The 26,070-nt window shown below is 36.3% G+C and overlaps 1 protein-coding gene across 6 annotated transcripts in view; it reads right to left on the bottom strand.

The window, feature by feature from the left end:
• Positions 1–26,070, bottom strand: part of SCLT1 (sodium channel and clathrin linker 1) — a 252,549-nt gene that overhangs the window by 80,569 nt on the left and 145,910 nt on the right. For all 6 annotated transcript variants that reach the window (XM_069557539.1, XM_069557538.1, XM_069557537.1 and 3 more), the window contains 4 exons: positions 23,139–23,210; positions 19,510–19,584; positions 17,491–17,636; positions 4,962–5,154 (listed from right to left, as the gene is read on the bottom strand). In XM_069557539.1, coding sequence (XP_069413640.1) covers positions 4,962–5,154; positions 17,491–17,636; positions 19,510–19,584; positions 23,139–23,210 — 486 coding nt within the window. The remainder of the gene's footprint in view (positions 1–4,961; positions 5,155–17,490; positions 17,637–19,509; positions 19,585–23,138; positions 23,211–26,070) is intronic.

Below are 26,070 nucleotides of genomic sequence, written 5' to 3'. Positions count from 1 at the left end.
GTTTCTGTCACAATGCATTCTCATTCCTGGATCTTCTTACATGCTCCCTTTGACTAGAATAATCTTTCCCCTCCTGCTTATCTTAGTTATTTCTACTCAACTTTTAGAACTTAGCTAACTTATTGCTCCTACAGGGAAATTCTCTTACTATCTATCTAGAAAAAGCTCTCATAGTGTCCTATGCTTTTCCTAAAGAACACTTACTAGTTTGCAAAGATACAATTAAAGTTTGCCCACCTCCATGCAAATAATAAGTTTTCAAGGATGGGACCATGTCTTTTTCATTTACTATTACATCTTTACCGTCTGAATCATAATAAAGGTATCAAAATTCAGTCTTTAAATGAACCCCAGATCCTTCAGTTGACACAATTCCAACTTAAACTGGACAGGTCTGCAATGATGCAGGATGGATAAGGGCCAAGACAACTCTGTCTTCAAAACAAAAGTCTCACTAAGGATTCAATTCAGAATGCTGGGTTGGAAAAGCAGATTTATGGTCTCCTTTCCCTTTTCCTTTGTGTCCTTCCTTTGCACAAAACTATTCACTCACGTAGACAGGATTGCTAAAAACTAACCACATCTCCTAATTTTATATTTTTATGAGGAGTATTTAGACCACAAAGATATGTAGACTACAAAGATATGTAGATCCTTTGCAGAAAGAAGGAAGGAGTTAGGAAAAGAAAAAACTGGGGCAGAAAGGACAGTAGTGGCTTTATGATCAAATGAAAACTTCATAAAGTAAGTTGTTATGGTTCTCAACCAACTGCCCTCTGAATACCCAACTGTTTTGATCTTTCTGGCTCCTAAAGATCACACACTTTTTCATGGGGGAGAAAATTAACAAAGTGTAGCACTAGACTCTTATGTTGTTAAAGAAGGAATCAGCTACAAAGCAATTTATCCGACAGCCCTCCCCCATAAGATAGAATTACAGCTGTCTAGTCCCTTATTTACCAATGATTATTTTCTCAAGCTACACGCAGACTTGGCATAAAGGGAGCATTTCTGGTAGGAAAACTTTTTTTTTTTCTAAGAGACATCAGTTATTATTCTGAATTAAAGATGGACTAAACGCAGTATCAAGTAGGGGAAATTCGTGCATTCCCTTCTCCCCCATTATAAGAACCCAATCCCCAAAACACAAGCATACTGTAAAATTACGCAAAATACAAAAAAATTAAAAAGACAAATATATAGTCTCTGTCTCAGAGATATAACTACCTCTAACTTTTACATCATTGTTATTTATGAATTTTAAAATTGAGATTAGTGGATACAGGATTACAACATATATAAATACATATGCACACTTTTCATTTTTAAAAATACTTAGGACATAACAATACAAACACATTATAAATTATTTGGAAACATGATTTTTAATGATGACTCAATACAGCACTTTGTAAATGTACCATAATTTAACTATTTCTAGATACGTTGTTTTTAATTTATTACAAATAATGTTGCAATGAACTTCCTTAAATTATAAGACACTGTAATTATTCTATTATGACTAAATTTTATAGACTCTCAATGTCTACCATTTTACACCTGCAGCTTCACATTCACTCAAACTGACAACTTTGCAGTTAATTAATACAGAGTTTAAACTTTTAAAAAACTTGTTTATTAGCAATTTGTTTTTCTTAGTTTGTGAATTCAGCTCACATCTCATACATGTTTCCCTATTGGGTTACAATTCTTTTTTTTCATATTTTTCAAAGCTCCTTGTGTGATCTTTGTCTTCTGTCATATTTATTAAAACTATTTCATCCAGTTATTTCTCTTTAAAATATTTTTAAAGTTGTTTTAAATATTTAAAAACCTTATATATAAATTTATCAATATATTTATTCATTTGCAATTCTCCCATTTTTCAGTTTTGCTGACAAAGTTCTTTCCCATCTATCAGTTAAATATTCAACTTCATTTCCTACTAATGCTGTCTATGATCACTAGTAGTTTTTAGTTATTAATCCATATTAAATTTATAATATGACATTTAAAAATAAGAAAATTTAAGATTTTTTCAAAGTACACTGTCATTTTTAAATTATGGAAATGTTTCAGTATAGAAACTTTCAAGCATATACACAATAGAAAAACTTTACAACGAATCCCTATATGCTTATCGCCTAGTTTCCATAATTATTAAATTCACAGCCACTCCTGTTTGATCTATAATTCTACTTACCTTCCTCTGCCAAGATTTACCTCTCTCTAGCTTACAATGACATACTGAACATGAATTTTAAGGGTACAACTCAATTTTTATACATATAGTGACATACGAGCATCACCACCCAGATTTAACTACCTCAGAAACTGGCTCTCTTATGTGCCCTTCTAACCAGTATTCATCCAACTAAAATGCAACCACTATTCTGATTCCATCCTTATAGGTAATTATGCCTGTTCTTCATTTGCATATAATGAAATTAATGTAAGTTTTTTAATGTCTGGCTTCTTTTTCCAATATTATATCTGTGAGACTCATAAGCCATTGCTTATAGATGCAGTTCATTCTTTTCATCTATTCCATATACAAACATACCATAATTTATTTATGTCATCTCACATTGATGGACATTTTAATTATTTCCAGTGTTCTGATAAGACTAAAATTTCTATGAATATTCCTGTATACATATTTTGATGAACACAAGCACTCATACCAGCTGGGTATGTAGCTAGTATTTTTATTATTATTATTTGGCATAGTATGTATGTATATCCAACTTAAAAAAGATACTACCAAATGGTGGCTATACCAATTTATATAACCAAAATAACCAATGAAGGTACTGGATTTTTTACAACTTTGTCAACACTTGATACTGTCAGTTTTTAAAATTTCAGTCATTCTGGTATGCATGCTATAGTACCTCATTATAGTTTTAATTATATTTCCATAGTAAATAATGAAGTTGAACTTTTTTTCATATATTCTCTTTTATAGACTAATTTTTTTGTTCATTTTTGGAAATGGGGTGTCTGTTTTTTTCTTTTGATTAACTTTTTTTCTTACTATTTCATTATTAACTGGTAAAAGTTTTTATATTCTAGATATGAGTCTTTTTTGGTTGTATGTATTATAAATACTTTCTTCTACTTTTTACTCTCTTAATGGTGTCCCTTTTGATGACTTAAAAATCTTAATTTTTTTTTCATTTTATTTTTTTTCATTTTTTTATTTTTTAAATTTTAATATCTTTAATTCTTACATGCGTTCCCAAACATGAACCCCCCAAAAGAAATCCAATTCATCTACCTTTTCACTATGATTAGCTCTCTTTTTGTTCTGTTTAAGAAATTCTTTCTTAGCCAAGATCATGAAGGTTCTCCTTGAAGCTCCATCATTTTATATTTCACATTTAGGTCTACAAGGCAGCTCAAATGTATTTAAATAAATGGTGTGATATAAGGATCAAGGTTTATTTTAAAAATATGGACCGAGCTGAACTCACAATATTTACTGTAAAGATAATTATTTCCCTACTGAACTTTTGTGGTGCCTTTGTTATGAGGTGATTATGAAAACTGGGTTTGTCCCTGGATTCTGTTTGTTCTATTGATCAGGTTGATTATTCTCCTGTTGATTACACACTGTCTTAATTAGTATAGCTTTACATCAAGTCTTGATATCTGGTAGTGTGATCTTTCCCCTTTGTTTTTCAAAGAATCCTCACACATTAAAGCGAAAAAGCACAAGCTTCTTTGTATGATGTAAGAGTCTCTTTTTCAGAGTTTAATCTTTTATAAATAACTACACTGTTTGACACTTGCAATAGGAGGCATTCATAAAAACATGCTGATATGAATTAGGTTGGGATGTGACTTCTCATGAGTCCTCACAGCAGTGAAAAACAAAGTGAAACACTAATGCTACCTCCCATGTCCTTACTATGAAAATGGAAAATACAGACCTTTCTCATAAAAAGTAAATGCCACTTGTAAGGACTCCCCCTTCACACCCCAGACACAAATACAATCAACTGATACAGTTCTAAATAATTTTTAAAAATTTTAAACAGTATTCAAAATGCATATATATTTAATATAAACAGCTATGTTTTATATATAAATGAAACATAATAAGGTCAACTAAAATTAAAAAAAAGTGTTAATGCCACTTTTACAAAAGTCACACAGAATGGGGAAAGGCAGGCAACATACTGATGGTGATACCTGTGCTTGAAACTCCCTTTAACAGGTTATCATGTGCCTATTGCCAAACCATATAAGCATTAGAGAAAGAAGCAGGTGGGGAAGAGAGAGAAAAGGGAATTTTTTTCCAGAGGACACTTTTGTCCCTTGCCTTTTCCCTGGCATGGAATTTTTAGACTACCTATAAGTAGTTCTCAGAGCATACTGATATACCATTATCTGCAGAGCTAGTTTTAAGAGCTCTATTTTTGAGTGGCTATTAGGTGGTTCAGATGGTAAAGAATCTGCCTTCAATGTGGGAGACTGGGTTAAATTCCTGGATTGGGAAGATGCCCTGGAGGAGGGCATGGCAACCTACTTCAGTATTCTTGCCTGGAGAATCCCCATGGACAGAGAAGCCTGGCAGGTCCGTGGGGCTGCAAAGAGTCGGACATGATGGAGCAACTGAGTACAGCACATTTTAGAGGGAAGAGAGGACAGCAGTCCGTAAAGTTATCTATAGTTTTGCTAGCACTGCTTAAATTGCTTTGGCAGGAATATCAGTGCATTTCATGGTTGGAAAAGCATTTTTTTTGTGTGTGGATAGTGAAAGCAATCATTTTCAAGTGTGCTTGCCAAGTTCTGCAACACAGAAAAGACTGGTTAATGCTCTGCATTATGGTCTACTGCTATCTGATGAGACTTAAAAAAAAGGTCTTAAAAATGTTTTAACAGGTCTCTGTAAATATTCTCTATATTTTGAATTTCACAGGTACACATTTAATTCTAACTAGATTTGAATATACCTTTAATTTGGCTTTTTTTTGAACCTCGAGGGCCATCTTTCTCAAATCTTCAGTCTGTTTCTGTAACTGTTCATTTTCCTGCTGAAGTTTCAACCTTTGTTCACTGACAAATCCACAGTTCTCTCTCTCAGACTCCAATATATTTTGAAGTTTCTGAATCATTTCTTGGCAACGCGATATCTCTTCTGAGGAACTGATGAAAAAAACAAAACAAAAAGAACCTTTAAACTTAATGATCTGGAATAGAAGTCAAGAAGTCTGTCCATATTTTATACTACAGACTTGTTTTCTTTGTTCTGAGTCATTTATCTTCACTGTAGACTTAAACTGTGCGGTTTTACAATGTATGTTACACCAACCAAATATACTCCATTTAGCAATCTTAACTAATAACAGAAAACTGAATTGCTATCACTCACTAAGGAAGTCAATGTGAAACCTCTTTCCAATTATTCCTAAAACTGAGAATCAAGGACTTCAAGAGGACAAACGAAAGCTAATGATGAGGAAGGTGGACAGGTAATAATCAAAACTCTTTTAATCATCAATCAACTCTATAGAAGACATTTGCTGACTATACTAAATTATGAATTATAATAAGACAATTCAAATTAAAAAATAAACTTCTAGTTGTATAAACTAATTTTATTTTATCACAGTTTAAACAGGTTATATTTCTTGAACTTTCTCAACAATAGATTACTGAGTGACAAGACCTCCAGACATGTATATTGTTTCAACATACTGCTAATTTTTATTCCTATCTTTTAAAATTTCCATCTTCTCAATCCCAGGTAATCAAGTACTATGAACATTCCCTAGCCATTGGGTATCATAGGAAATATATAATATCCTTTACTGCCATAATATTGTAGCTCCTTTTTTCCTGTCTCAAACTTGGCTAATAAAGTTCCTAATGGATGTAGGTAATGATCCTCAAATGATGCTCAAGTCAGAAAGATGCTAAGATAAAAAATAACAACACATTATGTGCATCAAAACAGGAGTCCAAAATGTTACTATTTATAAACAATTATTGCAAAAAAGTGAAAGCTGAATCAGATCAAGCCCCTTGATCTAATTTTTAAAAAAATGCATGGGGCAGGAAACAAGGTAAATGATATGATATATATGCATGTGGGTAGAGAAGACTCTTGAGAACCCCATGAACAGTATGGAAAGGCAAAATGATAGGATACTGAAAGGGGAACTCCCCAGGTTGGTAGGTGCCCAATATGCTACTGGAGATCAGTGGAGAAATAACTCCAGAAAGAATGAAGGGATGGAGCCAAAGCAAAAACAATACCCAGCTGTGGATGTTGACTGGTGATAGAAGCAAGGTCCGATGCTGTAAAGAGCAATATGGCATAGGAACTTGGAATGTTAGGTTCATGAATCAAGGCAAATTGGAAGTGGTCAAACAGGAGATGGCAAGAGTGAATGTCGACATTCTAGGAATTAGTGAACTAAAATGGACCGGAATGGGTGAATTTAACTCAGATGACCATTATATCTACTACTGCGGACAGGAATCCCTTAGAAGAAATGGAGTAGCCATCATGGTCAACAAAAGAGTCCGAAATGTAGTACTTGGATGCAATCTCAAAAACGACAGAATGATCTCTGTTCGTTTCCAAGGCAAACTATTCAATATCACAGTAATCCAAGTCTATGCCCCAAACAGGAACGCTGAAGAAGCTGAAGTTGAACGGTTCTATGAAGACCTACAAGACCTTTTAGAACTAACACCCCAAAAAGATGTCCTTTTCATGATAGGGGACTGGAATGCAAAAGTAGGAAGTCAAGAAACACCTGGAGTAACAGGCAAATTTGGCCTTGGAATGCAGAATGAAGCAGGGCAAAGGCTAATAGAGTCAGCAAACACCCTCTTCCAACAACACAAGAGAAGACTTTACACATGCATATCACCACATGGTCAACACCGAAATCAGATTGATTATACTCTTTGCAGCCAAAGATGGAGAAGCCCTACACAGTCTACAAAAACAAGACCAGGAGCTGACTGTGGCTCAGATCATGAACTCCTTATTGCCAAATTCAGACTTAAATTGAAGAAAGTAGGGAAAACCACTAGACCATTCAGGTATGACCTAAATCAAATCCCTTATGATTATACAGTGGAAGTGAGAAACAGATTTAAGGGACCAGATCTGATAAGATAGTACGCCTGAGGAACTATGGATGGAGGTTCGTGAAACTGTATAGGAGACAGGGATCAAGACCATCCCCATGGAAAAGAAATGCAAAAAAAGCAAAATGGCTGTCTGCAGAGGCCTTACAAATACCTGTGAAAAGAAGAGAGGCGAAAAGCAAAGGAGAAAAGGAAAGATATAAGCATCTGAATGCAGAGTTCCAAAGAATACCAAGAAGAGATAAGAAAGCCTTCTTCAGCGACCAATGCAAAGAAATAGAGGAAAACAACAGAATGGGAAAGACTAGAGATCTCTTCAAGAAAATTAGAGGTACCAAGGGAACATTTCATGCAAAAATGGGCTCGATAAAGGACAGAAATGGTATGGACCTAACAGAAGCAGAAGATATTAAGAAGAGGTGGCAAGAATACACAGAAGAACTGTACAAAGAAGGTCTTCATGACCCAGATAATCATGATAGTGTGATCACTCACCTAGAGCCAGACATCTTGGAATGTGAAGTCAAATGGGCCTTAGAAAGCATCACTACAAACAAAGCTAGTGGAGGTGATGGAATTCCAGTTGAGCTATTTCAAATCCTGGAAGATGATGCTGTGAAAGTGTTGCACTCAATATGCCAGCAAATTTGGAAAACTCAGCAGTGGCCACAGGACTGGAAAAGGTCAGTTTTCATTCCAATCCCAAAGAAAGGCAATGCCAAAGAATGCTCAAACTACCGCACAATTGTACTCATCTCACACATTAGTAAAGTAATGCTCAAAAATTTCCAAGCTAGGCTTCAGCAATACGTGAACCGTGAACTTCCAGATGTTCAAGCTGGTTTTAGAAAAGGCAGAGGAACCAGAGATCAAATTGCCAACATCCGCTGGATCATGGAAAAAGCAAGAGAGTTCCAGAAAAACATTTATTTCTGCTTTATTGACTACGCCAAAGCCTTTGACTGTTTGGATCACAATAAACTGTGGAAAATTCTGAAAGAGATGGGAATACCAGACCACCTGACCTGCCTCCTGAGAAACCTATATGCAGGTCAGGAAGCAACAGTTAGAACTGGACATGGAAAATAAATAAATTTAAATTAAAAAAAAATAAAAAAAGAAAAAATACACACACAAAAAAGAACTGGACATGGAACAACAGACTGGTTCCAAATAGGAAAAGGAGTACGTCAAGGCTGTATATTGTCTCCCTGCTTATTTAACTTCTATGCAGAGTACATCATGAGAAAGCCTGGGCTGGAAGAAGCACAAGCTGGAATCAAGATTGCTGGAAGAAATATCAATAACCTCAGATATACAGATGACACCACCCTTATGGCAGAAAGTGAAGAGGAACTAAAGAGCCTCTTGATGAACGTGAAAGCGGAGAGTGAAAAAGTTGGCTTAAAGCTCAACATTCAGAAAACGAAGATCATGGCATCTGGTCTCATCACTTCACGGGAAACAGATGGGGAAACAGTGGAAACAGTGTCAGACTTTTTTTGGGGCTCCAGAATCACTGCAGATGGTGACTGCAGCCATGAAATTAAAAGACGCTTACTCCTTGGAAGAAAAGTTATGACCAACTTAGATAGCATATTGAAAAGTAGAGATATTGCTTTGCCAACAAAGGTCCATCTAGTCAAGGCTATGGTTTTTCCAGTGGTCATGTATGGATGTGAGAGTTAGACTTGAAGAAAGCTGAGTGCCAAGGAACTGACGCTTTTGAACTGTGGTGTTGGAGAAGACTCTTGAGAGTCCCTTGGACTGCAAGGAGATCCAACCAGTCCATTCTGAAGGAGATCAGCCCTGGGATTTCTTTGGAAGGAATGATACTGAAGCTGAAACTCCAGTACTTTGGCCACCTCATGTGAAGAGTTGACTCACTGGAAAAGACTCTGATGCTGGGAGGGATTGGGGGCAGGAGGAGAAGGGGATGGCAGAGGATGATATGGCTGGATGGCATCATTGACTCGATGGACGTGAATGTGAGGTAACTCCGAGAGTTGGTGATGGACAGGGAGGCCTGGTGTGCTGCAATTCATGGGGTCGCGAAGAGTCGGACACGACTGAGCGACTGAACTGTACTGAATTGAGAGAAGACTCTACAACACAAACAACCCAGGTTTTCAACAAATTACTTGTAAGAAAGTAAAAGAGAAAGGAGGAGATTCCTGGATGTATATCTCCATTCCCATAGATACACACCTTTTCTTTATCCTTTCTTTAGTCAACAGGCACTTTTAGGTTATCCCAATACCTTGGCTATCATCAAGAATACTGACTGCAATGAATACGGGAATGCAGATTGCCTTTGGATCTATACTCTGAAATAGGATCACTGGATCATACGGTAGTCCTACTTTTAATTTTTTGAGGCACCTCCATTCTGTTTCCCATGGTGGCTGCACTAATTTACATTCCCACTAACAGCATGGAAGGGTTCCCTATTCTCCACATTCTTGTCAATACTTGTTATCTTTTGTCTTTTTGACAACAGGCATCCTAACAGGTATGAGCTGATACCTCACTGTGGGTTTAATTTGCATTTCCCTGGTGATAAGTGCTGTTTGATTTACCTTTGGTCAGCTATGTCTTCTTCTGAGAAAAATTTGATCAGATCCTTTGCCCAATTTTTTTCCTTTTCTTTTCCCATTGAGTTGTTCAAGTTTATTATATATTTTGAAAATTAACTCCTTATCAGGTGTATTATTTGCAAACATTTTCCCCTATGCCATAGTGTCTTTGTACTCTATTGACTATTTTCTTTGCTGTGTAGGGAGGTCTCAGTTTAATGTAACTTCATTTGAATAGTTTCGCTTTTGTTACCTGTACTTGTGGGGTCATATCCAAAAAAAAAAAAAAAATCACTGCCAAGACCAATGTCAGGAAGCGTTTCCCGTTTGTTTCCTTCTAGCAGTTTCACAATTTCAGAATGTACATTTAAGCCTTTAATACATTATGAGCTGATTTTTGTATACGGTGTGTGGTAAGGTTCCAATGTTTCTTCCACATCTAAATGTCCAGTTTTTCCAGCACCATTTATTGAAGAGATTATCCTTTCCCCATGTGTGTTCTTGACACCCTTGTCAAACATTAGGTGACCACAAATGTATGCATTTATTTCTGTACTCTCTCCTCTGTGCCATAACTATACATTGTTTTATACCAGTACTGTATTGTTTTGATTACCAAAACTTTGTAATATATTTTGAAATTAGGAAGCGTGATGCATCCAGTTTTTGTTGTTGTTGTTGTTCTTGTTCCAGAATGGTTTGGCTATTTCAAGTCTTTGGAGGTTCAATACGATTTTAGGATTTCTCTGTACTTCTGTGAAAACACCATTGGAATTTGATAGGGATTTTATTGACTCTATAGATGGCTTTGTGTAGTATGGATGTTTTAACATTATTATTTCATTCAATTTATAAACACACCTTTATTATTTGTGACTGTCAAATTATTTCCTCAGTGTTTTTCAGTTTACAGATTTTTCATTTCCTTGGTTATAAATTCATTCTAAGTAATTTATTCTTTTTGGTGCTATGGTAGATGGAATTGCTAATTCTTTTCCATATAGTTTGCTGCTGGTGTATAGAAATTCAACTGATTCTGGAATGCTGGTTCTGTATCCTGAAGCTTTATTGAATTTGCATATTTGTTCTAATGGCTTTGAGGCTGAGTCTCCAGTTTTCAAAATATGAGATCATATCATTTATAAACAAAGACAATTTTACTTCTCTTCCAATTTAGATGTTTTATTATTTTTTTAATCTAATTTCTCTAAGACATACAGTACTATGGTGAATACAACCGGCAAGACTGGGCACTCCTGTCTTTTTCATGATCTTAAAGTTTTTAGGTTTTCACCACTGGGCATGATGTTAGTTGTGTTCTTGTTATAAATGGGCTTTACTATGTAGAGGTACATTCTGTCTACATCTAATTTGTTGAGAGTTTTTAATCGTGAATGATACTATATTTTGTAAAATGCTTTTTTTATATCTATTGAAATGATCATATGAATTTCATACCTCATTCTTTAAGGTAGTGTTTCATTACATTTATTGATCTGTGTATGTCAAAACATCCTTGCATCCCAGGTATTAATCCCACTATGATCCTCTTAAATTTGGTTTGTTAGTATTTACTTTTCAGGAGTTTTGCATTTATGTTTATCAAGGATATTAGCTTATTATTTTCTTATAGTATGTTTGTCTTGCTTTGGTTTTAGAGTAATGATGGCCTTGTAAAATGAGTTTGGAAATGTTTTCTCTTCTTCAATTTTATGAAAGAGTTTGACATTAAATAATCTTTAAATGTTTGGAAGAATTCATCAGTGAAGCCATTTGGTTCTAACTTTTAAAAAATCCAAGGAGGTTTTTGATTATTGATTGAGTTTCCTTAATGTTAGGTAAAGACGACCAGGACACCAAAAACAGTGTCTAACAGGCTTTAACGGGAAAGCGCTCCTGGGCGGGGTTCCTGGACCCGAACGAGGCAGGTCGAGGAAGTCCGCGCCCGGACCATGTTGGGGGTGGTTTTTATACGTTTGTTGCGAAGGATGGTCAGGCTACATGGACGGGGGTTCGGATGCGTCCCCCGGCCGAGGCGTCACAGGCTGACAGATCCTTCTTCGTGGCTGGGGTGGGGTGGCTTTAGCTGGCGAAGTGTGCTGTTATTGGTCCTCGGGATCTGGGAGGCTCCTTCCGTTAGGGACCTCCCCCATGGCGGGAGGGAGAGGAGAGGCAGCCAATCATGGCCCCCGGGGTCGGCCTTACACTAATAGAAACTGGTCTGTTCAGATTTTCAATTTTTTATAAGGTTGCATATTTGTAAGAATTTATCAATTTTTTCATGGTTGTCCAACTTGTTTATGTATCTTTGTTCACTGTAGTCTCCTATAGTCCTCTGTTTTTGTGTGGTATCAGTGGTAATGTCTCCTCTTTTATTTCTGATTTTTATTTATTGAGTCTTCTCTCTTTTCTTAGGCTTCCCTGGTAGCGGAGCTGGTAAAGAATCCGGCCTGCAACGCAGGAGACCTCGGTTTGACTCCTGGATGGGAAGATACCGTGGAGAAGTGATAGGCTACCCACTCCAGTATTCTCGGGCTTCCCCGGTGGCTCAGTCGGTAAAAAATCCTCCTGCAATGCAGGAGACCTGGGTTTGATCCCTGGGTGTGGAAGATCCCCTGGAGGAGGGCATGGCAACCCACTCCAGTATTCTTGCCTGGAGAATCCCCATGGACAAAGCAGCTGACTGGGCTTCAGTCCATGGGGTCACAGAGAGTCAGACACAACTGAGCTACTAGGCACAGCACAGCTCTCTATTTGATTTATTTCTGCTCTAATCTTTGTCATTTCCTTAAGGGTGGGCTTAGTTTTCCCTTCTTTTCTCGTTTCTTTAGGTGTAAAGCTGGGTTGTTTATTGAGATGATTTTCAAAACGTACACATTTATCACTGTAAACTTTCCTCTAAGAACTGCTTTCACTGCATCCCATACATTTTGTATATTTTGTTTCTATCTTTGGTTGTCTTAAGATACTTTCTTTTTCCATTTTGATTTCTTCTTTGACCCACAGGTTGCTCAGGAGTGTGTTATTTAATTTACACCTGTTCTGTTAATTTTTCAGTTTTGCTCCTGTTACTGCATTTCAGTTTCATATCACTATGGCTGGAAAAGATACCTGATATAATTTTAGTCTTCTTAAATTGGCTAAGATTTATTTTTGTGGTCTATCATATGACCCATTCTGGAGAATGTTTTGTGTATACTTGAGAAGAACGTGCACTGTGTTGCCGTTGTATAGAAAGTTACTAGGTCTATTTGGTCTTTAGCGTTGCTCAAATGTGATGTTTTCTTATTGATTCTCTGTCTGGATGATCTACCTATTAGTGAAGGTAAGGTACTGAAGCTCCTTAGTATTACTGCTTGCCTTCTATTTCTCCCTTCAGTTCTTTTAATATTTGCTTTACTATACCTAGGTGCTTTGATTTTGAGTGCATATGGTTTTATGACTTTTCTTTTGACAAATTAACTCCTTTATCATTATAAAATGACTGCCTTGATTCTTGTGACAATTTTTGACTTAAATTCTATTTTGCCTGATATAAGGCATCTCTGCTGTCTTTTGGGTACCACTTGCATGGGCTATCTTTCACCATCTCTTAACTTTTAGTTTGTGTGCTTCTTCATATTTAAAATCAGTCCCAGGTAGGCAGAGTACAATTGGAACTTGATTTTTAATCCATTGAGCCTACGTCTTTTAACTGGAGAATCAATCCACTCACATTAAAAGTCATTACTAGTAGATAAGGCCATAACACTATTGGCATTTGTCAACTGTTTTCTATTTTGTAGTTCCTTGATTCCTTCACTCCTATTTTGTTGTCTTCTTGTTGATTTTTGTCCTATGTTTTCATTCCTTTATCTTTTGTGTACTTATTACACACTTTTTCTTTGTTGATTAGCATGAGGCTTACAGGAAACAGTTTATATTAAGCTGGTAATAATTTGCCTTCAATCACATAAAAATCTCTATAATTTCACTTCTCTTTTTTTATTACTGGTGTATAATTTATATCTTTTTATATAATATATCCATGAACACATATTGTACCTATTGTTATTTAAAAATGTTTATCTTTTAACTTCTATACTAGAGTTAAAAATTATTTATGTACCACCATTACAGTGTTAGAGTATTCTGAATTTGACTATATATTCACCTTTACCACTAAAAGTTTATACTTTCATGTTTTTATGTTGCTAATTAGTGTCCTTCCATTTCAACTTGAAAAATTCCCTTCATCATTTCTTGCATAAGTGTAGTGGTAATGAACTCTCTTTTGATTTCTGCTTGTCTGGGAAAGTTTTTTTCTCTACTTTGTTTCTGATGGACAGCTTTGCAGGATATAGTATTTTTGGTTCACAGTTGTTATTCAGCACTTTGAATATACTGTGCCACACACTCTCTCTTGGCCTGCAAGACTTCTTCTGAGAAATCCATTGACAGATTTATGCAGGGATTTGGGGAGTCCCATGTATGTGATGAGTCCCTTTTTTCTTACTATTTTCAAGTTCTCTTTTTTAAACTTCTGACATTTTGATTATAATGTGTCAAGTAAAGTTCTTGATGTTCACCCTAATTTGTGCTTCTTTGGGCATCATGGATCTGGATGTTCATTACTCTCCCCAGATTTGGGAAGTTTTCTGTTATTTCTTTAAATAAACTTTCTATTCTTTCTCATCTTTGCTCCTTCTAGAATTTTCATAATGTGAACACTGATTCATTCACTTCAAGGTGTCCCATAAGTCATGTAGGTTTTCTTCACTCTTTTTCATTCTTTTTTGTTTTGTTCCTCTAACTGAATTGATTTCAAGTGACCAGTCTTTGAGTTAGCCGATTTTTCTTCTACATGATCAAGTCTGCTGATAAAGCGCTTTATTGAATTTCATTGTATTCTTTAACTCCAGGGTTTGTTTGGTTCTCTCTTTATGGTTTCACTTAGTTAAATTTTTCATTTCATCCATGTATTGTTTTTTTTCCTGATTTCATTTAGTTAAGCATCTGTATTCACCAAGCTACCTTAAGACAATTATTTTTAATTTTTTGTCAAGAAGTTCATGGATCCCCATTTGTTTGGGGTTGATTAGAAGAAACACAAGTTGGAATCAAGATTGCCGGGAGAAATATCAATCACCTCAGATATGCAGATGATACCACCCTTATGGCAGAAAGTGAACAGGAACTCAAAAGCCTCTTGATGAAAGTGAAAGTGAAGAGTGAAAAAGTTGGCTTAAAGCTCAACATTCAGAAAACGAAGATCATGGCATCCGGTCCCATCACTTCATGGGAAATAGATGGGGAAACAGTGGAAACAGTGTCAGACTTTATTTTTTGGGGCTCCAAAATCACTGTAGATGGTGACTGCAGCCATGAAATTAAAAGACACTTACTCCTTGGAAGGAAAGTTATGACCAACCTAGACAGCATATTCTAACACATATATATGGAATTTAGGAAGATGGCAATGATGACCCTGTATGCAAGACAGGGAAAGAGACACAGATGTGTATAACGGACTTTTGGACTCAGAGGGAGAGGGAGAGGGTGGGATGATTTGGGAGAATGACATTCTAACATGTATACTATCATGTGAATTGAATCGCCAGTCTATGTCTGACGCAGGATGCAGCATGCTTGGGGCTGGTGCATGGGGATGACCCAGAAAGATGTTATGGGGAGGGAGGTGGGAGGGGGGTTCATGTTTGGGAATGCATGTAAGAATTAAAGATTTTAAAATTTAAAAAATAAAAAACTAAAAAAAAAAAAAAAAATTCAGCATTCAAAAACTAAAAAAAAAAAAAAAAAAAAACAAAACAAAAGCAGAGACATTACTTTGCCAACTAAGGTCCATCTAGTCAAGGCTATGGTTTTTCCAGTGGTCATGTATGGATGTGAGAGTTGGACTGTGAAGAAGGCTGAGCGCCAAAGAATTGATGCTTTTGAAGAAGACTCTTGAGAGTCCCTTGGACTGCAAGGAGATCCAACCAGTCCATTCTGAAGGAGATCAGCCCTGGGATTTCTTTGGAAGGAATGATGCTAAAGCTGAAACTCCAGTACTTTGGCCACCTCATGCGAAGAGTTGACTCATTGGAAAAGACTCTGATGCTGGGAGGGATTAGGGGCAGGAGGAGAAGGGGACGACAGAGGATGAGATGGCTGGATGGCATCACTGACTCGATGGGCATGAGTCTGAGTGAACTCCGGGAGTTGGTGATGGACAGGGAGGCCTGGTGTGCTGTGATTCATGGGGTCGCAAAGAGTTGGACACGACTGAGTGACTGAACTGAACTAGAGTCTTATTAGTTTGCTTTGGTGGTGTCATGTTTGCTTGGCTCCTTGTTGCCATCTGTGCATTTGAAGGAGTAGACTCCTCTTCCAGTCTTTAGACTGGTTTTGACAGCTAAAGTCCTTTTCTTGCCTCGTTCCAGAACTGATGGGACTGACTCTGGGTTCTCAGCTAGGTGGAACTGAGACCATGTCATGTGGTTGTTGCCAGTCCATGACTGGCAGACCTGTAACCAGGGGTGCAGTCAAATGTTATGCCTACTAGGATTCTAAGGGTGCTCCTATCATGTCACTGGGCTGGTTTACGGGCAGGCCAAACTGCTTCTCAACCGTGGTAGAGTGAAACTGGAGCTGGGTCACAGACTGCTTCAGGGATCTTAGTCAAGTCTGAGGCTGGTGGTCCTATAATGGGGGCATCTACAGGCATTAGCTTTTGCTTGCCTTGGGTGAATTCCTGGGCATGTAAGACTGCCTCAGATTGTGGTAGGATGGGTTTGGATCCATGTAGTGTGGCTGTTGCTGGATCTGCAGTCATGTCAATGATTGGCAGACTTGTTACCAGGGGAACAATCAGGTGTGGCAGGTCTGTTAGTGCTCCTGTCTGGTTACTGGGCTGCTTCCCGGTGGGCAGCATTAGTTCAAGCTGTGGGAGAGTGGAACTGCAGCTGGGTAAACAGGAGTGCTCCAGGGGCCACAGTGAGGTCTGAAGTCAGCAGGCCTATTGATAAAGAGTTCCCAGAAGGATTCCTTGGGAAGGGGCTAGGTGCAGGATTGGGCAAGCAGGGCCAGAGCCAAGTCCACAGAAGATGAGGTTGCTTTGAGTTCACAGATGACACCACAGTTGGAGGGCCTGTCACTGGTACACAGGCTTGCTTCCTCATTTTGGGGCTCTACCAGGGTTTTACAACCTCCTAAATGGATCTCAGTGCTCCCCTAAAGGCACTTTTGTCTATGGATGCTTGTTAAATATTTGTTTCTGTGAGAGAAATGGGCTGGGACCTCTTATTCTGCCATATTGCTGATATCACTCCTCTTTATTTTAAAAATATACATAAAATATACCCTATAACAGAGATTGAAACTTCATGCAACTTACGTAAGTTTTACTATATTAAGTAATACTCTGGATGGGGATAAGGTATAGGAATATTCAGAATGGATATGCCAGATTATAACTTTATCATTTTAACAGATAATATAATAAATAAAAAATGATAATTATTGAATATTCAATACCTCTAAGCTGAGTATAAAAGCAGTAATTATAAACAAGCTGTATAGTCAGTATGAAAAAAAGATCTTATGAACATCCTATTTAATTGCCAGAAACAAGAAATTTAGAATAAAATGGTTCATCTCTTCTTTCTCAAGAAATTAGCTTTCAAAAATAATCTTAAAAAAAAGTTCTGTTCAGTGCTAAAAGGTTTTTTTCCTACATAAGATGTAATTATGTATCCTATAAAAAATCTAAAAAATCTGTCAAAAATTGTATGAATTCTGAAAATGTAAAAGAATAACTTACTTTATTTCAAGTTGTTTGATTTTATTTTCTGCTGTCTTAAGTCTCAGCTGAAGATCATCTTTTGAACGCTCGGCAACCAGGCATCTTTGGTGCATTTCTTCTAGTTTTCTGTAATCATTTTCATTTATTCTGCCTTCACGGTAAATCTGCAGAAGAGGCTTATATGTATATTATTTTGCAGAAAGAAATTATCTTAAGAAATTACACAGTTTAGAAACTGAAATAAATGATAAGAAATAAAAACTCATGATGTGCTCATCTGTTCTCACTAAAAGATTAAAATACATCGATAATTAATTTTGGTTGTCTCGCATTTTCAAAATAAAATGCTGAAAACTGACATACAAAATAATTGCTTATTTTTAAAAGTTATTCATTGTACTATTCAAATAGTTTTAATATGTTAGTAAGTAATTGAACACAGCTGAAATTAAAAAATACTCTAAATGTTACCACTTGGAGATAATCACTTTCTTTGATGAACACTTTCAGGGCAATTCTGTATTGCTGTATTCAAAAGTACAGCTACATGCTGTGGTGCAGTGAGAACTATCTGAAAGTGACTCCAGAATCTCATTCTAGGTTAACCAGACCCTGATTTAGCTGAAATGGAGGTTTCCCCTTCCCCAACAGAAGTGGTTGTAGCCAAGTTCTGCTTCCTATGAGACTGAGCTTCCACCTATGACACAGAGGCTATAACATTCCATGAACTGCAAGGTCTCCAGATGTGAGGCAGATCACATTTCAGACAAACCCTATACAGAGGTACTCTTCAAATCCAGACTGCTTGGCCTAGTAACCAATGTCTTTTCCCACTGACCAGACTGCTTTGTTACTCCTGCTCTACAAAAAGACAGTATCAGCATGTCAATGTCCTGCTGGTAAAATACACACCTATACTTCAGAACCAGTGGTTATTCATTCTGACTATAGCATACCTAGCTGTAGAACAGTGGAAGAAGAGAAAGCTTTGACTTTTCTTTTATCTGTTGCCTTTAGTCTCGTAGGTTTTACATTTCCCCAATAAAGCCTATTCCTTAACCTATGCCATATGATATTGAAAATTCATCCCAAACCCTGCTGGCAGGTGGCAATCTAAATGGGATCTATTCCTATTCCACAACAGAGAGGACTCAGAAGGAATCAATCTTTCAGGAGCGGTGACCATGAACAGCCTATCTTGAACATGACATGCATGTCTTATTTTCCCCCACAAATGGGATTATATACTATATTCTGTTTTGTAAATTACTCTTTTACTATCTGATGTTCTCATAATCTTTTTCCATCAATAATATAGATATATCACATGTTTTTGATGCTATATAGCTCTTCTTTGAAACTCAAACCCTGGTTCTACCATACGCTATTTTTTTTTTTAACATCGGACATGTTACTTAACTTCTCTATGAAAGTTCCTAATGCAGCACCTGAAACACAGTATGTGCTGAATCAAATTCAGCAGCCTTTTTACCCACAAGGTATTTTAAGAGTGGATTATTTGCTGCTAATTAAAAAAAAAGTTATCTAAGTAAGAAGTAAATTTTAAACTATAGACTTCTTACAATATTCTTTCTCAAATGCCACTGGGGTAAATATTCTTTCCAAACTATGAATAAAAATCTGTACTTTTAAAAGGTAAAAATCATAGCAATTTATAATTTTTTGTTTATATATACCTGCTATGTTTACAGATGGCCTAAACCCAGTAAAAGTTGGTAGGAATTTTAAAAAAAGAAAGACAAAATGAAATTTAATACTGGGATGTGGTCTAAGCAAGGAATACAGTTACATCATAAAAAAGTTCAAAAAAATGAGGCCACTCTTATAAAGAAATGTATATAGGCAATATCAGTATTCAAATGCAGATTCTGAAAATATTCCAAGCAAATAAAAGAACTCACCAGGAGAATACTTATAACATAGGGGTTGCTAGTAGATAGTATGATGAAAGCAGACAGTAATGTTGAATATTTGCAGTTGGGTTTAGGTAGTTATTTTTTTCCTTTTTCTTTTTACCTTTTCTAGTTCTTCTTCCACTGCTTTTTTCTCCCTGATGGCTCGTTCGATTTGATCTTGTTTTTCAGCACACTCCTATAAATTAAAATCATATTTTAAATAAACATAGTTGTAAAACCTTAAGAAAAATGGGGGAAATGGAAAAGGAAAACAATTTGTTTATAACAGAAATATCACACTTACCCTATCTATGTAAGAAGATCATATTCATTATTATTTTTTTTTTTTTAAAAAGCTCAAACTTCAAAAGCTACCTATTCAGGATTTCAGAAATCAACTCGGATGTAGAAAGCCAGTGAGTTATAGGTAAACATCCTAGATGGAATACAGAGGTTGATGGATTCCAGGGAGAAATAAATGAAATCCCTATCTCATATTACAGTTTTCCTTTTCATATACTCTTATCACATATTTTAAAAAGGTAACAGAACTAGACTGTGGCACACCACCACAGGGATAACCTCTGGCCTAAAACGTACATGGATATATAAATTCTAGAATGGTTAATTTTCTTTCGTAAATCTTGTAAACAGCAAATTGATACAGTAAAACATTTTACTAACATGAACAGAAAACATTTCTGGCTTGAAAGTTTTTTTTTAAAAATTTTTAATTGGAGGATAACTGCTTTATAATATTGTATTGGTTTTTGCCATACAATTAACAGGAATCAGACATAAGTATACACATGTCCCCTCCTTTCCACACTTCTAGGTGGTCACAGAGTACCAGGTTACTGGCTTGAAAAATTTTAATCAGTAAAATCAAACAAGCTCATCAATAGTCAATACAATTTAAAGTTTTGCAAATGAGACTGAAACTAAGAACAATCATTCTAACAATGGCTCTTCACAGCTATTCTCTATTTTTAAGAATGGGTATGGTTATTTTCTACCATTATGCTATGAATGAACCTGCTTTGCTGACAACACACTGCTAATATTCAATTATCTTTATCATAATTATATTTTACAAAAGTACAACATACACTGCTATACTTAAAATGGATAACCAACAAGGACCTACTGTATAGCACATGGGACTCTGCTCATTGTTATGTAACAGTCTAGATGGGAGGGGAGTTTGGGGGAGAATGGATACATGTATATTATGGCTGAGTCCTTTTCCTGTTCATCTGAAACTATAATACAAAGTAAGAAAGCTTAAAAATGTTTTTAAAGCTTCTAAAATAAATCAGATAATTAATCTAAATTTATCTTTTATTAAGAGAGAACTTACTGGGTAAGACACATTTATGTAGTAAGTTGCTAATCTATGAAAAGGTAGTATTGTGGTACGAAATTTGGGATTTCTCCTATGTTCATACCTATCTCATGTAATTTTTTAATTGACTATTTCTTAGAGCAGTTTAGGTTCACAGTAAAATTGAGGGGAAGTTACAGATTTCCCCTATACTTCCTTCCCTCATACATAGATAACCTCTCCCATTATTAACATCCTGCAATAGTAGCGGTACATTTGTTAAAATTGATGTACCTACATCACACATCATTATCACCTAGAGTCCACAGTTTAGAGTTCAATTTTGGTGCTGTATATTTTGTGAGTTTGAAAAGATTTATAATGACATATATCCACTATTATAGTATCATATAGAGTAGTTTCACTGGTCTAAAAATTTTAGCAGATATCTGCTGTCAATCACCACCAATATTCCTACCTTTTGGACAAGAAACAACCAAATGATACTAGAAATTTTTTCAGGTACTCATGAAGTATTTTCAAAATCATACCCCCAAAGTGTATCATAAAGATAATCTCAATAAATATTAAGAATCAATATCACACTGATTATCATATAAGCCATGATAATGGATCTGAAAAAGATCATAATGAACGTCTCAAATTACTTGTATGAACTTGGGAATTTATAACCAATCCTCTCCCTCATTTGCTATAGATTAACAAAAACCTCTGCTACTTGGCAGGAGTAAAACCTTGAGTATTTCAAGAGAAATTCTGTTACACTACTCTTTAAAGGGGGTACATGGCTTGAGATAAAACTGACTCTGATCTTTTCTTCAGCTCAGTTCAGTTGCGTCTAACTCTTTGCAATCCCATGGACTGCAGTGTGCCTGGCTTCCCTGTCCATCACCAACTCCGAGAGCTTGCTCAAACTCATGTACATGGAGTCAGTGATGTCTATCCAAAAAATCTGCACAATACCCTAAAATATAAGGTTTTCTCTGTCCTGCAAGCATAACTTAGGTTGGGTTAGCTAAAGTATGGTTAACTTCCCTAACTTCATCTTTATAGCATACAGGGTAAAACTGGTAATGAAGAACAGAAATCAATAGTCAGCATCAGGTTATTACGCCTCAAACTGCAGTCTGAGTTTCTGAGAAAATGTGCTTTTTAAAAGTAGTTGAACATGTCGTACTTCAAGCATACCTCTAAGTGATTAACATTCAAAAAACTCCATTTAGTACAGCTTTTTTAACGAAACCAATATGACATCAGATAATATTTAATATCTTTAGAAAAATCCACTTAGTTATGAGCTATGAATGTTTTACTATAAATCCTAAGCAGCATCTCTTAAGACACACTGAAATTATACTTTTTACTCTAAAGTGAGTTTATATAGCTCTGATTGTTACATAGCTATCAATTATTTTTAAAATCTCTGCAGACTTTATATAGTATCTATTTCTACATAGAAAGAAATACTGTTCTTGTCCCACCAGAGTTTACATCTATTGAATAATCCTAGACTAGAATGTCGAAAAATATGATCATTCTTTTAGGGGTGTTTAAATATCAATTAGTCAGTAACTATTTATTGAAAATACATTGTGCAAAATATTGTATTAAGCAATGGAGAAAATAAAGTAAAGCATAATATTTTGCTATTGTGAAGTACTTACAAGCTACTTGGAAAGATAAGACTTTCATGGAGAAAGACAAAGAAGGGGAGGCAGGGAGCAAGAAGGAAGACAAGAAGATAGAATAGAAGGCATATGTGATGTCTTATACTTATTACCAGACATAATTTGTTGATAAATTTTGTAAGAAAGATTAAAAATTACATAGAGATTCAGAAAAGATGAGTTTGCAAAACTGGAAATGACAATCTTTCTAATCTCTGGAAACTGTTTTACTTTTATGCTCCTGTGAACAAAGTTATTAAATTCCACTTCATCAAATCTTCGAGTTAAATTTAAATGTATATATTTAATCCCACCTCGAGTTACACAAGTACTGTTTCCTCTTCCTTCTTTGCCTACACATTCCCCAGTACTCATTTCTTTTTGGAAGACTTTCTTCCTTCCCACTGCTATGTATCTTTCTTTTTTTCTGACCTCTCAAATGAACCCAGCACGTGGCAGCAACTGTACCTGGATGCTTCAGCAGTACCCTATGCATTCTTTGTCGAAAAAAGGTAATCATAGTGAAACGTGATAAATGTCATGCATCTTTCTTACCAGACCATAAGTTCCAAGATTGCAGGTAGTATGTTTATCTTGATTTTTTTTCTTTTCCTAGCATCTATCTCAGTCCCTGCATTAATGACTATCTTCTGAATAAATGGATGCTCAATAATGTGATCTTGACCTTTAAAATAAGCAATATTCAGAAGAAAATGTTAACACAGTTTTCTAACATACCATTTGAAGGGCTGATAGTTCTTCTGTTAGTTGAAAAATCTGTTTATTATATTGTTTTCTTGTGTTTATAATCTGTAAAGTAAGATACATATGAATTAAGTCTACAATAAAAATAATTAACATCTAATAAAACATGTATAATACTAATTTTGATTAAAAATAAAATTATAACTTTTAAGGCATAAAGGATAAATACAAAATATATTGAGTCAAGGATTTATCATGACAGGGAAAGTAAATGAACAAGGTGATAAATCCTAAAGGACAGTGATTGTTAAATTTCCTGTCTTAAGATTCTTGTATACTATAAAAACAAAGAATTTTGCTTTTACAACGAGTTCTTTATTAAAATTTATCATATTAGAAAGGAAAACAAAATTTAAAAATATTTACTTATTAAAGAAACCTATATGCAGGTCAGGAAGCAACAGTTAGAACTGGACATGGAACAACAGACTGCTTCCAAATAGGAAAAGGAGTATGTCAGGCCGCATACTGCCATCCTGCTTATTTAACTTATATGCAGAGTACATCATGAGAAACTCTGGGCTGGAAGAAGCACAAGCTGGAATCAAGATTGCTGGGAGAAATATCAATAAACTCAGATATGCACATGACACCACTCTTATGACAGAAAGTGAAGAGGAACTAAAAAGCCTCTTGATGAAAGTAAAAGAGAAGAGTGAAAAAGTTGGCTTAAAGCTCAACGTTCAGAAAACGAAGATCATGGCATTTGGTCCTATCACTTCATGGCAAATAGATCGGGAAACAGTGGAAACAGTCAGACTTTATTTTGGGGGGCTCCAAAACCACTGCAGATGGTGATTGCAGCCATGAAATTAAAAGATGCTTACTCCTTGGAAGAAAAGTTATGACCAACCTAGATAGCATATTCAAAAGCAGAAACATTGTTTTGCCAACAAAGGTCCGTCTAGTCAAGGCTATGGTTTTTCCAGTGGTCATGTATGGATGTGAGAGTTAGGCTTGAAGAAAGCTGAGCGCCGAAGAATTGATGCTTTTGAAGTGTGGTGTTGGAGAAGACTCGAGAGTCCCTTGGACTGCAAGGAGATCCAACCAGTCCATTCTGAAGGAGATCAACCCTGGGATTTCTCTTGAAGGAATGATGCTAAAGCTGAAGCTCCAGTACTTTGGCCACCACGTGCGAAGAGTTGACTCATTGGAAAAGACTCTGTTGCTGGGAGGGACTGGGGGCAGGAGGAGAAAGGGACGACCGAGGATGAGATCCACCAGTCCATTCTGAAGGAGATCAGCCTTGGGATTTCTTTGGAAGGACTGATGCTAAAGCTGAAACTCCAGTACTTTGGCCACCACGTGCGAAGAGTTGACTCATTGGAAGACTCTGATGCTGAGAGGGATTGGGGGCAGGAGGAGAAGGGGATGACAGAGGATGAGATGGCTGGATGGCACCACCAACTCGATGGACATGAGTTTGGAAGAACTCCGGGAGTTGGTGATAGACAGGGAGGGCTGGCGTGCTGTGATTCATGGGGTTGCAAAGAGTCGGACACAACTAAGTGACTGAACTGAACTGAATCCCTTATAAGTAAAAGTAACTAAAGTTGTCACAGGTTAACATAAAAAATACACTTTTTTGAAAATATGTATATTTTCCAAAAATTAAAAAAATATTTAGAAAAGTGGCATTATTGTACATTTATGCATATTTCCTTAATTTCTCTGGCTTAATAGAAGATGGACTCTCACCCTTTTCTAGCAACACAAGAGATGATTCTACACATGGACATCACCAGGTGGTCAATATCAAAATCAGATTGATTATATTCTCTGCAGTTGAAGATGGAGAAGCTCTATATGGTCAGCAAAAACAAAATGGGGGCTGTCTGTGGCTTAGATCAGGAGCTTTATTGCAAAATTCAGGTTTAAATGGAAGAAAATAGGGAAACCACTAACCATTCAGGTATGACCTAAATACAATCCCTTATGATTTTACAGTAGACATGATGAATAGATTCAAGGGATTAGATCTCATAGACGAAGTGCCTGAAGAACTATGGATGGAGGTTTGTAACACAGTACAGGAGGCAGTAACCAAAACCACCCCAAAGAAAAATAATTGCAAGAAGGCAAAGTGGTTGTCTGAGGAGGCTTTATAAATAGCTGAGGAAAGAAGAGAAGCAAAAAGCAAGAGAGAAAGAGAAAGATATACCCAACTGAATGCAGAATTCCAGTGAAGAGCAAGGAGAGATAAGAAAGCCTTGTTAAATGAACAATGCAAAGAAATGGGGGAAAACAACAGAATGGAAAGACTAGAGATCTCTTCAAGAAAATTAGAGATACAAAATGAACATTTTATGTTAGGATGGGCACAATAAAGGACAGAAACAGTAAGGACCTAACAGAAGCAGATTTAGAGATTAAGAAGAGGGGTCAAGAATACACAGAAGAACTATACCAAAAAAGTCTTAATGATCCAGATAACCATGATGGTATGGTCACTCACCTATAGCCAGACATCCTGGAGTGTAAAGTCGAGTGGGCCTTAGGAAGCATTATTATGAACAAAGCTAGTGGAGGTGATGGAATTCCAGCTGAGCTGTTTCAAATCCTAAGAGATGATGTTGTTAAAGCACTGAACTCGATATGTCAGCAAACTGGGAAAACAGCACTGGCCACAGAACTGGAAAAGGTTAGTTTTCATTGCAATGCCAAAGAATGTTCAAACTACTGCACAACTGCACTCTGTTCACATGCTAGCAAGGTTACACTCAGAATCTTCAAGCTAGGCTTCAGCAGTATGTGAACTGAGAACCTACAAATGTACAACCTGGGTTTAGAAAAGGCCGAGGAACCAGAGATCAAACTGCCAAAGTCCACTGGATCATAGAGAAAGCAAGGGAATTCTGGAAAAACATCTACTTCTGCTTCACTGACTCTGCTAAAGGCTCTGACG

This window comes from Ovis canadensis, chromosome 17 (assembly GCF_042477335.2).
Source record: "Ovis canadensis isolate MfBH-ARS-UI-01 breed Bighorn chromosome 17, ARS-UI_OviCan_v2, whole genome shotgun sequence".
Lineage (NCBI taxonomy): Eukaryota > Metazoa > Chordata > Mammalia > Artiodactyla > Bovidae > Ovis > Ovis canadensis.
Note: the sequence above shows the minus strand (reverse complement) of the source record. Positions and strands in the feature narration are given on the sequence as shown.